This window comes from Rhipicephalus microplus, chromosome 6 (genome assembly GCF_043290135.1).
Source record: "Rhipicephalus microplus isolate Deutch F79 chromosome 6, USDA_Rmic, whole genome shotgun sequence".
NCBI classification, from domain to species: Eukaryota; Metazoa; Arthropoda; class Arachnida; order Ixodida; family Ixodidae; genus Rhipicephalus; species Rhipicephalus microplus.
This window is the reverse complement of record NC_134705.1, coordinates 78501109-78515649: the sequence shown is the minus strand read 5'-3', so window position 1 is coordinate 78515649 and position 14541 is coordinate 78501109. Positions and strand designations below refer to the sequence as shown.

Below are 14541 nucleotides of genomic sequence, written 5' to 3'. Positions count from 1 at the left end.
TTTATACTTCCGGATTCACGGGTCAACTCACTGGGACTCGATCAGACTCAAATTAAGCCGTGGGTTGGTATCTGAGTGAGTCCGGTTTGAGAAAATTTCGGAGCTTAGGTTCCGATTGAGTCCGACTCGGGAAGATTTTAAGAGGGTCCGAGTGAGTCGGTTGTTTACTCAGTTTGAGTGAATTTCACTATTTTTACCGTCCTATGGAGCTTAGTGAAATATCTAGTGCAGTACAACCAGCTTACTATTTCCCATAGGGGCAGTTGTCCGGCGAGTTTGGAAGGTCAGCAGGTTCGAACAAATGATGTCTTAACATGGTTTAAAAATTAAGCTTAAAGTGTTAATGCTGAAATCATGACGTAACATACCTTTATTGTGAGACCAGTAGTAATAAAAAAATAGGTTTAGCACGCGTCTCGAGCGGCCGTGAATATGGAGAAAAGAGATTTCGTTAATGGAGAACAAAACACTCTAGATGTGCAGAGAAAAAAAAAATCTTGAGTTGTAAGGGTGGTAGGGGCGTGCCGCAGCCACAGTTTGAAACGACGCATACTAACAAGACAGAGCCGAGAATATGCAAGGAATAAAGCCTAACTTCGAAGCAACATAGTCTGTATAAAGACATAATTGCAGTACGTGCGTTTCTTACAAATATACCTTGACACTATTGTTCAATTCGAAGAACTGACTAGATTGGGAAGCCAGGAAAAAGCACGCCCGGCCTGTGTCCCGTCCACTTGGTTTTTATAATTATTTTTTTCATTGTGTAACAAGCACTAAATGCATTCACGACATTTGCTGTGCCGGCCCTGACAAATCAAGGAAGTACTCGCTCTTCCCACCAAAAATTTCTGTCTACGCTCTTGCACTTGCGCACTAACGTTTGAAGTTTGAAAAACGGAATATTGACGAAAATTTGCTCTACTTTCGGAAAAAAGCGTAATTCTAGTCTCATCCTATACCACTCGAAAGGCGCCTAATTACGTTTCCATTCCATTCCTGCAAGCGTTCTGCTAATTTTATTCCAGGGTCACGAAAATGTAGAATGTGAGTCACTTCAATTCCGGAGTGGCAACTCCGCAGCAGTAGAATGGACAAAGTTTATTCACTCCGAAGAACTGGAAGAAGTGGAAGCGCGGCAAGTTCAAATTCCCCAGAATGGAACTGGAATGGAATGTAGGCGCCCAATCCGAAGTACTGTAACCGACGGAAACCCGAGAAAAGTATGAAGCATAGCACTACTTAGCGCTCGTAACAAAACCTCAAGGAGGAAAAGCTTGGAATGACTAACAAATAAGATTTTAGGTCGAACACTACCTACGCTGCAGGTTCCACGCGTATATAGGTAAACTTAGATATAAGGAAACTGATCCATTCTCAGAAAAAGTTGTTATAAAGAGGATTGTGTTATACACAGGTTCGGCCAAAAGTTTTGAAAAATAAACGCACAAGTAAACAAAAGGGGGACTGACGGCAGAGCTAATCAAAAACACTTATTTTACAGTGAAGAACTGTTTTATTATTGCGATTGTATGAACACTCTCGGCTTGTTTTCGCTGTCGCCGCCATGTTCCGTAAGCGCGCGAGCGCTGCTGAAGCAGAGATCAAAATAGTCGGCAGATCCCATATCGCCTGAGAAGTGCATAAGATAACATCTCCCGCTTGTTAGAATCACTGCTGTCGAATGCTCAAACAGCAAATAAACCACCCGTCTTGAATGAGCACTTTTTCCTGGAGCGGCCGTATATTTGCTCCCCCCAGCGTTTTGTACGAGTTCCGCGATACCGGATCCAAAAAAAGTTGGCTGCATGCCTTAGTTCTTATATTATAAGAATTTTTCGCGGTCGCGTTTATAGCATTGCATTCAACGCGCCGTCATGTTACCATAACTAATTGGCTAATCACGAAAGCTACCAGACTGTGAAATCGCGGTGCGGTGCAAGACGAAAGCGCGTTACGAGCCGACCTCCGAAGATCTGTCGTCACCGTGGTCACCGAGAGTATCCATCAGCGCCTAATCAGACATCCCCGCGGTGGTGAGAACACGGTTGTGTGAAATTAGGAAATGCCACAGTTTCGCCGCAAGCGGGGAGCAATGAATGCGACAGCGATAACTTGGAATATAACGCTGAGAACAGCAAGCAGATCGAAACGTGCAGCGCGCGGCTCCCGCACGAATGACACACGAAAACAACATACACAGGACGATAACGAACTAACAACGTTTATCGCTCTACACTTAACACGCTGTTGAACAAAAACGAGGCACGACACGTAATCACAGGTGCAGATATGAGTGCGAACTAACAAGTGCCCCAGTTAATTTTGTTACGGTGCTGTGTTTTACAAGTGCACTCTTTGTGGAACCAGCACCTGCCCAGCGAGCGAAGGGGTCTTTGTTCGCCGGGCAACTAAACGCAATCGTTCCGGTCAAAGTTGAAGGCGCAGGATTTCGCCCACCGAAGGATGAGCGTGCTAGCACACAAGCATAACGTGCCTAGATGCGCTCGTTCGCCTCCACCGCACGCTCGAGGCACACGAACGCAGCGCCTGCAGAATACCATTCACCAATTTTCTTGCGTAGAACATCAAATAAACGTTTTGTTCTCTCTCTCCAGACGCAACGCTATCGTCTTTCGACGACATTTACAGTGTAACATCTAGATTCGGGCCAATTTATTCTTTTTGTTGAGTTTTCATTAAAAATTCAGCCGATACTGTCCATATAATTGCAATCGCTATAAGAAAAAAAAAAGCTGAACGTCGTCCAGGCAACGCCATGCGCGCGCAGTGAAACTGCACGTGCGCGCGGCGTCGAAAACGAAGAGCGAATGACACGGACAGAGACACAGATACAGCGGAAAACTATTCAGTAAAGCGCAAAGTAGTTGTTTCTTTATTTTTGCCTGGATTGAGGGGGGGGGGGGGCTCATTTGCGCATGCGCCCTCGGCGGCGAGAACAGTGGCAAAGCCGGCTCTGCACCCCACGAGCCGGCGAGCCGCCGCTGTTTCGTCGATGGCTGGGCAGCCGCGGAAGATGCACGCTCGTATTGAAATGCGAAAATGCGGAGCAAAATTTCTTTATTGTCCGTGGGGAAAATTCGTTATATCAAGACTGTCTCCCGCTGTTACTTTGTTACATAGAGGTCGCAAATACATGTGCGTCTATAGAGTGACGGTGGGAAAAGAAAAACTTCGTTATATCAAGGAATTCGTTACATATAGGCTCTTTATAAGCAGGTTTACCTGTACCACTGGTGAAGCAGGGCAAAGTTTTTGCTTTTGAGTATTTTTGAAAATTGCTGTTATCACAAAGCGTCCACTTTGTACAAGACAGTACATGAACCGGGCCTTTGAGCAACGTGCAAGTTGTTCCATCCCAGAGCTTGTGTCGTTTTTCATGTGGGCGTGAGCATGTCTCCTATATAAATGCCCTGCTTGATTTATGGGACTGTTCGATTTGCCTGCAACAATCCAAACCGGTGCACGGCTGTGCACGAGAAGTTCAGCGGTGCAGTCACAGTGCTACGCCCCAAACAGCTGATGAGGTGCCGACAAGGTGCATGCCTTATTTCTGTTGTCTTACTGAGCACTGTCCAACTAACAGTGACCGATGACAAGCCATACATGTGAGCAGTTTATGAGACGCAAACATCTTGGCATTGCCAACACACCGCGTTAGTACAGGTGGGTACGGCGCCTTCGCCCAAGTGCTACGTCGTCTGCTCAGCTACACGCTTGGCTGCACCATCAGCGCACTAGGGGCAGGAAAATTGTGAGCCAACGCTCACTTTTCCGGCACATATTCAAACGCGTGGCATAGTTCAGAGGTCGCCATTGCTTCACCACTGAAATGAATGGCAATGGGCAGCACGTCCTGAACTGATTTATGTGGTGCAGGTGAATCAAACAGACCCTATATCAATTCTTCTAAGTATAACATCAGTGTATACTACTTGAGGGGGTCGCCGAGTAACGAGAGCATGCGACGGACGCGAATCACATCGGCTCCAGCTCAGGTTCAATTTCAAGAAGAATTTCTTCCTGGCGACCTGTTGCAACGATAGGAACTTGTTCCTAGCATCACCACTGTCAAGCCTATACCGGACTTCAACCTGTGAGTGCGCATTTAAACGTTTTAACGCTTTCGAAAGTTCTTGAAGAGGTCCACCTCGCTAACACTAACAAGCCGGAGACGCGGTTTGGACAGAACGCCGCCCCGCTCTACTGCGGATGGCGAGCGTCTCTGGGAGCGTCACAGCCGACGAGAAGCACTCAGTGCCCTCTCGCTCCACGGACCACATGATGGATACGCAGACCAGTCAAGACGCCGATACGCAGGTGAGCGATGAGCACAACGCAAATCCATGAATCACTGTTACCAAGAGAGCGAACAAACGCCGACAGCTGCAACCCCATACCGTACCGACTCAACAGCTGCCCAGCACGCCGTCTGAGCCCGTTCTACGCCAGAGCCAGCCTAAGACGCGTCTACCAAGACTCACACCACTCCCTGCCGAGGACTACAAGCTAGCAATCCGTCCCCATGGTGGATTAAATCTCAGCAAAGTTAGCCCCAAGACATTACTTCTCGCCGTAGTTCATGCCGCAAATATACGCAGTGAGAAGCCTGATATCAAGCTTCGAGTTGACGAAAATCAAAATGTGCTAACAATAAGCACCTCATCTGAACACATCGCCATGGCACTTGGACAAATCACCAAAATTACAGTGCACGCAGCAACCTACGACATAACCTCTTATGGTATTGCGCCTGATAATTCGTGCAAAGGGGTGGTCAACGGAATAGGCCATGAAATCACACCAGACGACTTCCTGACAGAAGTTGAAGTACCCGGCTACGAGGTCCTTACGTGCAGACGCCTCGGCAACTCCGGAGCAATGGTGCTCACATTTTGTGGCAAGCGAGTCCCTTTCTTCGTGAACGCGTACGGACAGGCTCTCCGCTGCTACCTCTACAAACGAACTATTCCCCACTGTAGAAAGTGCAACAAAACTGGACACCGCGAGGACGTGTGCCCACAGCCTCCTGACACACCGAAATGTCGAGTGTGCGGTGATTCACTATCACCCAACAACCACGAGTGCCGCCCTTCTTGCATGCTTTGTGGTGGCGACCATCCGACGGCTGCCAAACCATGCCCAAAGCGGTTTTTGCCACCTGTCGACCGATGCAAACCACCCCGGTCAGCTACTCCCACCAAGAAGGCCCAGTCACCATCTCCCAGCCCCGGACGGCAGAGCAGTGCGTCCGGGAGTGGAGCCAGGCGAAGGAGCCATTCCAGGGATAAGTCGGGGCCCAAGCGAGGAAACTCGTCATCGCGGAGTGGTTTCGCTGGCCAGCCGGGATCTCAAGGCTGGCACACGGACGGGACAACGCATCATCATGGCCAGCAAAGCGGTTCCCACAAGAAAGCACAAACGGTAAGCTGGGCAGGGCAGTTCCTTCCTCTCCCTCCCTCTCCACACCAGTCCCACTCCCTCACACAAACATCAACGCAGGAAAGAACACCACAACCAACGCCACCTAGACTACCACAACCCATGTCAGTAGACACTAAGCTTCACCCTGACATGTCGTCAACTACGGCACGATCCGACTATTGCACACGAGAGGCATTGAACGAAATGGCTACTTCTTTAAGGAATGAATTCGCAGCTATGATGCAGGTAGAAATGCAGAAAATGAAGGATAGCATTATGGCTGAACTAACAGCTCCACTCCAACAATTGATCCAGCAGGCCCTGCAACCTGCTATCCAGCAGATGGTAACGGATGTTAAACAGCAGATATCGGCTGCACTTGGCCAACTTGATATTTCGCCATCTGCACCAAAACGCACCACGTCTCCGACACGTGAAACACAGCGACCGCATCCTTACATACGCCCCTCCCGTTTCCTATCACCGTCCCGAAAAACCATCCCAACAGCCGCAGCTGCTGCAGTCCCGCTTCCCACCACCCTCCACCAAGATTTAGCACAGTCCGAAATGCCTCCGTGTTCTACCGAGGCCCCGCTATTGCATGATCATGGCGAGAAACCGTAGGTCAACGCGTGACACCCCTCAACTCCTACGTGTGTGGCAGTGGAATTGCAGGGGGTATCGTAGGAAACGCGGAGCTCTAATGCAATTCATTGCCATGCAGCAGATTACTCCCGATGTCATAGCGTTACAAGAAGTACAATGTACCCCTACGCTTCCGGGTTACACCACACACACGGACGTAACGAACAATACACCACATCGCACAGCTACATTAGTTTCTAAGAATGTCACTGTCATAGAACACACCCTTCAAAGCACCTCCATCTCACACGTACTTCTCGAATTAGTCCCGTGCTCTCGTTCCAGTAGCAGCCTGTGCGTGCTTAACGTTTACAGTGCACCTAACGCCAGGAACGATGACTTCGGTAATCTATTCGCACAAATCTGCAAGTTGGGTAAACAAATAGTTATTGTAGGAGATTTCAATGCCCCCCATCCGGCTTGGGGCTACGCAACAGAAACGCCTAAAGGCCGACGACTCGCACAAGTTCTCGCGATTCATCGCATGACCCTGCTGATAGAACCTGATCAACCCACTCGCCTAGGTAATAGTGTGAGCAGGGACACATGCCCCGACCTCACGATAGTCAAGGGCGTTAGCCACCATTCCTGGTGCAACCTCATGGTGAATCTAGGCAGTGATCACCATATACTAACTACAGAGCTCCAAGTAGCAGCCAAGCGTGCCCCAGAGCGCATCATAAAACTAACGAATTGGGATGCATTTAGGCGTAATCGTACAACTACCCATCAGGACTCTCCTTCCCTAGAGGCTTGGATATTAAAACTTCACTCCGATTTTCAAAGAGCTACCAAACTCATCACTGCGACGACAGAAACGCCGGATGTGGACCCGCATCTGCTACATCTCTGGAATGCCCACAGAGGCTTGACACGGCGGTGGCGGCGACAGAAACATAACCGAAAACTTCGTCTCCGAATCGCCAAACTAGCTACTGAGGCACAGGACTATGCGAACATCCTCACTAGCAACAATTGGCATAACTTCTGTGATCGACTCAACGGCTCACTAAGTACACCTCGAACGTGGCGTATACTCCGTGCTCTTTTAAATCCCACGCAGACAAAATCACACACTGCTAACGCAATCCGCACCATTCTCCACAAATCAGGGCTTGACGATAACACTCTGCTGCACACCTTAAAGCAACACTATGTATCCACGGGCCCCCGTCCCGCCTACCGTGATTATCCACACGTACACGATACGCCTCTAGATGAGGACATTACAGAAGCAGAGGTTAGGTCAGCTTTGCAAAGCATTAAGCGCAACACAGCATTCGGTACAGACGGGATTACGTACACACTTCTGCGTTATTTAGATGACGAGTCCATCGAATATTTAACCGCTTTTTACAACGAACATTGGAAAAACGGCACGCTACCAAAGGAGGGGCGACACGCAGAAATCATACTTATTCAAAAGCCTGGCAAGCCGCTATTCCTCCAGAATCTTCGCCCTATATCCTTAACTTCATGTGTAGCTATACTCTTTGAACGCGCTGTTCTCTCTCGACTACAACCATTTCTCGAAGACAATCACTTTTTTCCTGATACACTATTGGGCTACCGTCCTGGTATGTCTACACAGGACGTATTATTACAGCTTAAGCAGGACGTGTTGGATAGCCCCACTTCAAACCAGGTCCGAGCTATTCTGGCCCTGGATCTGAAGGGTGCTTTTGACAACGTCTCCCACGACCTTCATCTTGACAATCTCGCTTCATCTCAGTGTGGCTCACGTATCTACAATTACGTCAGGTCCTTTCTTTCTGACCGCACGGCCACTATTGGGATTGGAGACCTCCGTTCGGACGTCATTCGTCTCGCAGGCAGAGGAACACCACAGGGCTCGGTTCTCTCGCCCACTTTGTTCAACGTGGCTATGGCTAAACTCCCTTCCCTATTACAACAGGTTCCCAACATCCAGCATGCCATTTATGCAGATGACATTACAATTTGGGCGACCAAAGGATCAGACGGAACCATTCAGGACGCCCTACAGGAAGCTGTGTCTGTGGTACAAGACTATGCTGCTGCCGGCAGCCTTACGTGCTCAGTGGATAAGTCGGAGTTGTTATTAGTATACAAGCGGCGCCACAAAACCGCTGATTCTCCTGACATTTCGCTGTTTCTTGATGGCAATCCTATCCCCCTGGTACCACGAATTCGCATTTTAGGCCTCTACCTTCAGTCCGACGGCAAGGCCTCGTACACTACACACCTTCTGGCTCAGCAGATAACTCAAATTACACACATGATCCAACGCATCACGAATCGCAGGAGAGGCCTCTGTGAGAAGGATGTCCTCCGCTTAGTACAAGCACTCATAGTTAGTCGGCTCACCTATCATCTTCCCTTTCACAATCTCACTCTAGCTCAAATAAAAAAGATGGACATCCTTCTACGGACAGCTGTGAAGGCGGCTATCGGCTTGTCTCCACACGCATCTACACAACGCCTCCTTCAATTAGGAGTCCACAACACCATAACCGAACTCATCGAGGCCCAGCACAATAGTCAGCTCCAACGGCTCAGGCAGACCCGTCAGGGCTGCGCCATCCTGTTTCGCCTTGGCTACCCGATTCCTCAAAAACCCGCACAAGTACCGCGATATAAACTTGCTTCTACTGTCCGCGCACTCATCAAAGTGCCTCCGATTCCACGCAATATGAATCCCTCCCGACACGCCGGTCGTCGACGTGCCCGAGTTCAGGCTATGACACGCGTCTTTTGTGATGGTACATCAGACTTACAAGTACTTTACACTGATGCAGCACGCTACCCAGAGAAGTCAGCCATGTGTTTAGCCGTGACAGATGACACAGACGCCCTTGTGGCGTCTGCCACACTTCGCACTACAGACAGTGGTCTGGCAGAGGAGGGAGCTCTCGCTCTGGCAATTGTTTACGCTACGACACTGTCACATGACTCCCCTGTCACTATTGTAACAGATCCACAAGCTGCTTGCCGTGCTTTCGCTCAAGGACTTGTGGCTGCACATACACACAATATCCTCTCTTCTGTCTCACCGTCCGCATTACGTCCTGTGCGTATCGTCTGGACTCCTGGACACGCCTCTCTCCATGGTAATGAACGCGTTCATGCGGTTGCCTGAGAGCTGACCGGCCGGGCTCCATTGGAAGAGCTGTCCAATTCAGACGACGCATTGACAGAACCACTAAACTACAACGCTACGCTGCAGTACTATCGACAGAGCCGTTATACGTATCCTCCCCCTCATCCTTCACTTAACAGAGCAGATGATGTCGCTTGGCGGCAACTACAGACCAATTCATTTCCTTGCCTTTATAAGCTAAATCGCTTTAATCCGACTCTCTACCCCTCCTACTGCCCCTTCTGTGGATCCGTACCGACGGTGTACCACTCCACGTGTGAATGCTCTGCCCCACAGGGCGTGCCTCCCATTCCCAATCCCACCCCTTCCTCTTGGGAGTCTGCACTGCTCAGCTTACGCCGGCAGGAACAGCAGCAGCTGGTCCAGCGGGCTCGCAGGGTCGCGCAAGGCAATGGAGCCCTGGACTGAGGGCCCCACCCAAAGAAGGCTCAGTTTCCATTTGTTATTAATAAATGTTTATTCTCTCTCTCTCTCTCTCATACTACTTGAGGCAACCTAGTGCGTTGCCTAAGTGCGTTGTGTTATGAGGTTTATCGTGTATTAAACATAATGAATTGTATCGTTCGGCTGAAGTTACGTTAAAATATTTTCTTTTTTTTTGCTACCATTAACGAGGGCAAATGTAGCTGCTTTAACTAACGAAACAGGAGCGAAATATAATTTCCCAGGGTTGAAACCAGCTCAGCCGTGCAATAGCAAAAATTTTAACAGCCGCGTTGCTTCTGTGCTAACGTTGCCATGCTGAGCATGCAATTAAGCGTGGTCGGTATTGTGTCCTGTACAGGTGCTGGCGGTGGTGACGGCATTTGTCGACCGGGGCTACTGGCAGCAGACCGAGGAAATCGGTTTGCTGGACAGGATTCGCGAGCGTGCCATCGTAGCTGGCGCTGCTGTTCCACAGGATTCTAGCAATCCAGGTGACGGGTAAGTCCACATTCCGGTGACCTAGTGTACGGCACGTGCCATACGAGTGAACACGGTGGGCAGTTGTGAATTTCGGAGTTAGCGAAAGTGTATCATATACTTTTATGCACTATCGAATGGATGTGTTTGATAAACGTTTATGCTGTGACGCTTTGTTACATTATTAGTACATCCCATTATGAGACAGTGTAAAAATGTAGCTGATATTTTGCTACGCTAACGTTCCTTATAAACTCTATCTTGAATGATGGCAGAGTAAGGGTCGTAACATTCTAAGCATTTTTTTTTCTGGAAAGCCCTTCGAAGCTTCGCCCCACTATACATTCACTCCGTGGATATGCTGTAATTTTTTCTTTGCAATCTGTTAGTAAAAATTTAGAAGTCATATCCGTGAGGAAAATACGTGAGCACAGCCGTGGTGAACCCCGCCTTAAAACACTTTCGTGTTCATAATTCAGAATGGTAATGCTTGTTCTGCAAAGAAAGGCAGACAAAATGCGAGCCTCCTTCTGAAGCTTACTTTGTGAGTCATGTAATCCAAAGGCGAAAACAAAGCAGTGCTTTCGTTGTCAGGTCTGAACGATGCGTCGTCTGCGATATTTCATGTAGTATTTCTGTAAGCATGACTTCGTACACAAAAATAGAGGTGCACCCTCACACACTGGGCGTGCGCATTTAGGGGAAAATTAAGATAAGAAAGGGTGGCTAGGAGTTTAAAGTGATATCAACATTCGCTGCATTTGTGAAAAAAGAAGAATCTTTATGGTCATTGTGGTGACCCACACGAAGGCGTCTTATGTGCTTGGGTACTTCAGTAGAGTGGGGCCACACCTGGGGGACAGGTGGCACGCAAGTAGCGTGACCGAGACACAAAGTGAATTGAACCATCAGAAATACACAGCAGGGCAATGAGAAAGGATAGTAGTGGCAGGAAGATGACGCTAATTTAAGTAATAGTCATGGATTGGTGACGTCATGAAGGAAGCAGTGGATGAAATGCAACGAAAGGTGCATTAACCCACTGCTCTGCAGCATGGCGATATCGAATTTCCTCGCGCTACCATCTGCTGCAGTGTCATCATCCTCATCAATTACTTTATAAAGCAGTGCACGTGCAGCATTAAGACGAACAGTGAAATTACACTTTCATGAGTATATAATTCTGAAGAATAAGCTCTACTACAAATCCCTAAAGGCTTGGTTTCGTGAATCTATCCTTCAAGCTGAACCATGGTCACGGTGTAAGATGAATTTACACCATGACCAGGTGTGAAAGCTGCACAAAAAATATTCACCTATTGCCAGCAAGGTGACGTTAAGTTTTGGACGATAAGTTGGCGCCGGCGTTTCACCAGCGTTTGAGCACTATATGATCCTTCGCTGCGTCCGCGTGCCTCGCGGGCACTCCGCGGAGAAGCGCCGACACCGCCAACCGGCATTTGTGTGCTGTCTTCTTTTGCAATCTAGCGTTCTCACGATGCCACAGCGAATGCATCCTTTCCCTAGCGGAGAACTCGAAAAACGCCTCCTAATCCCGGAGGCTTTCGTTCTGTCAATACCGGTTTTCCCTGCCAAATCTTTTAAAAAAAAAAGCACAGCATATCCAGGGAGTAAATTATGATGAGTGGGGTGAAGTGTCCGCCAGCCCGTCCTTGCTTCCGTCCGTCGATTCGTTCGTTCTTGCTTCCGTCCATCCATGCTACCATCCGTGCGTCCATTCGTGCATCCGTACGTCTGTCCGTGCGTCAGAGGGCAACGCAGGAAAATAAAAACGCTGACTTTAAATCCGGTAGCTGCTGTGGAGAAGCTATATGCGGCCGTATGCGGCCAGTTTGCTATAACCAGGCATAGAGGAAGAAGGTGGAAGCAGGGCCGCCGACTCTGGAGGCTCGCAGTGAGTGTCGTAGTGAAAATACTAATGGAAATTCCCGTCGGGTCACCCAGCTGGTAGAGCTCAAAAAGCATGGCATGTCTAGTCCTTTCCCAAAGCAACCGCAACCGATCGGGGAAATTCGTTTGGCCACATTCAACCACAATTATGTTTTTTGCACACATCATTCATTCAATATAAGGGTGGCAGTGTATGCCTTTATAGGAGCTGCTAACGGAGATGGCACATTAGTGTACCAAGTGAAGCAATCAATGATATTGAAGTCTTGTCATTTGGTCATGAAATGCAGTTTCAAGTGACCTATCTCAGCTTGGGTCATGAGAGCAAGACTTGAAAAACCCGATGACTTGATTGAAAATACGGGCACTGCTGTTAATAACGTGAAATTATACACGATTGAGTAACTGATTGACTGATTGTCCATTGATTGACTGATTACATTTCCAGGTCGAATGGTGCTAGAGGAGGTGTGACGTCGGCGATTCCCTGTGACCTCTTCAACCGAACCGAATGGAGCTGCTGGTTGATGTGGCCACTGAATCGAACCTCGCGTCTTCAACTGAGGCTAAGCGTGGCCGACGACGCGCTCGATCGGCGACGGCTACGAGTGGCGTGGAGACGGAAGCACAAGATACGGGGCCAGAACCTGTACGCCGTCGAAGAGATCACCGAGAGTTCAAGTCAGTTGTTTCACTTGTTACATTTCTGCCTTACTGATCAGTAAATGCAAATTATCGCATAGTATTCGTGACTCTGACTACTGCTGCTTCGCGGTGCGCCGCACGGTTTGATAGGCAGAAAGCCTTAGGTGCCTTATGAAACGCAAGAAGCGGGCATGTGTGGCGTGAGCACGAGTGATTCAAAAAGCTGTCACATTATTGCATCACCATATGATGTTACAATTTGTCTAAATGCGTGACATTATAATAACGTCATCGCGGCAGCACTTTGACGTAACTGCTCGTGACTTCTCGTGATGACGTCATTGACGCTGTCGTTGGGTCAAAGGCGGACAGATCACAGGACGGATGCTCTTCAAAAATTGCCCGCAGCTTCCCTCGGGGGAACACTGAGGAGGATGCGGACCATATAATTGGTTAACGGGGTGTTAAAGTGCGACTTACTTGGGTCGATGGCTAAATTGGTTAACGTGGTTGTGAAACGGGGTGTTAAATTGCGACTTACTTGGGTCGATGGCTAAATTGGTTAACGTGGTTGTAGGAGGGGGTATTAAATGAGTGAACACGTACACACGTATGCGAAAGGGTGGCGCTGGTCGAAGGGACGTCGATCATTGTGTTTGTGGATTCGTTGGAATTCATTTCACCGCGACCTTGGACGTCGACGCGCCGTACAAACCAACCGACGAGCGGCAACTGAGCGAGCGAGCGCCGACCTTGAGTATATATACAGCACGACGGCGCATGCACTGTCAGCTGTTGAATGTTCTCGAAGCGCGACGCCACATGCGCGTCCACTGGAGAATCAGGAGAATTGTAGATGTCGAACGCGGTGTGTAGAGGAGGAAGGGTGCACAGATGGTGGAGGAGTGAAGCGCGCGCGGTGTGTAGAGGAGGAAGGGATGCACAGATGGTGGAAGAGTGGGCGACGGCGCGACGGCGCATGCGCGCGCGTCAGCTGTCGAATGTTCGAGAAGCGGTGCGGACGGCGCGGATGGCGCGGACGGCGCACTACAAGGCGCGAGTATAAGATGCTCCGCATCTAAAACGCTCTGGGTGTGGAACGCTTTTGAGCAGAATCAAAACAATCGACAAAAAAGAGAAGGTGGTATATAGCCATCCATTTATCTTAGGAAACTTCGAAGCGAGCCCGCTTATTTTTTACGTGCGTAGCACTTTTGTGGCCCTGTTTTAAATGCGAAGCATTTCTTAGCGAACTTTGGCGACTTTGAGCGTATCTATCTATCTATCTATCTATCTATCTATATATCTATCTATCTATCTATCTATCTATCTATCTATCTATCTATCTATCTATCTATCTATCTATCTATCTATCTATCTATCTATCTATCTATCTAACTATCTATCTATCTATCTATCTATCTATCTATCTATCTATCTATCTATCTATCTATCTATCTATCTATCTATCTATCTATCTATCTATCTATCTATCTATCTATCTATCTATCTATCTCATCGTTTGCGTTTGGGTGTTCTCGTGGTCACCCTTAACTTGGCGTGAACGTAAATTAGCATGGGAGGGTAAGAAGGTTTGACGAATATGACGCGCTGGTCAATACATGAATAATGTCACGATCCCATCGCGTACGCCACCAGACAGTGGCACACACCCTTGGGCAGGTATGTGCCGCTGGTATGCGGGTATGTGCCGCTGGTATGCAGGTATGTGCCACAGGTGATAGACACTTATTATCTACCCAGGAACTATGATTACACACATGGGCAATATTAAGCGAGAGTGTTGAGAAATACCCGACATAGGTAGCGTTGACCCGACAAATGCAAAGAAC

At 48.6% G+C, this 14541-nt stretch overlaps 1 protein-coding gene across 2 annotated transcripts in view; it reads left to right on the top strand.

Annotated features, from left to right (window-relative positions):
• LOC142765327 (uncharacterized) overlaps window positions 1–14541 on the top strand; it is a 53267-nt gene that overhangs the window by 846 nt on the left and 37880 nt on the right. For both annotated transcript variants that reach the window (XM_075866100.1, XM_075866099.1), the window contains exons 2-3: window positions 10014–10153; window positions 12492–12724. In XM_075866100.1, coding sequence (XP_075722215.1) covers window positions 10014–10153; window positions 12492–12724 — 373 coding nt within the window. The remainder of the gene's footprint in view (window positions 1–10013; window positions 10154–12491; window positions 12725–14541) is intronic.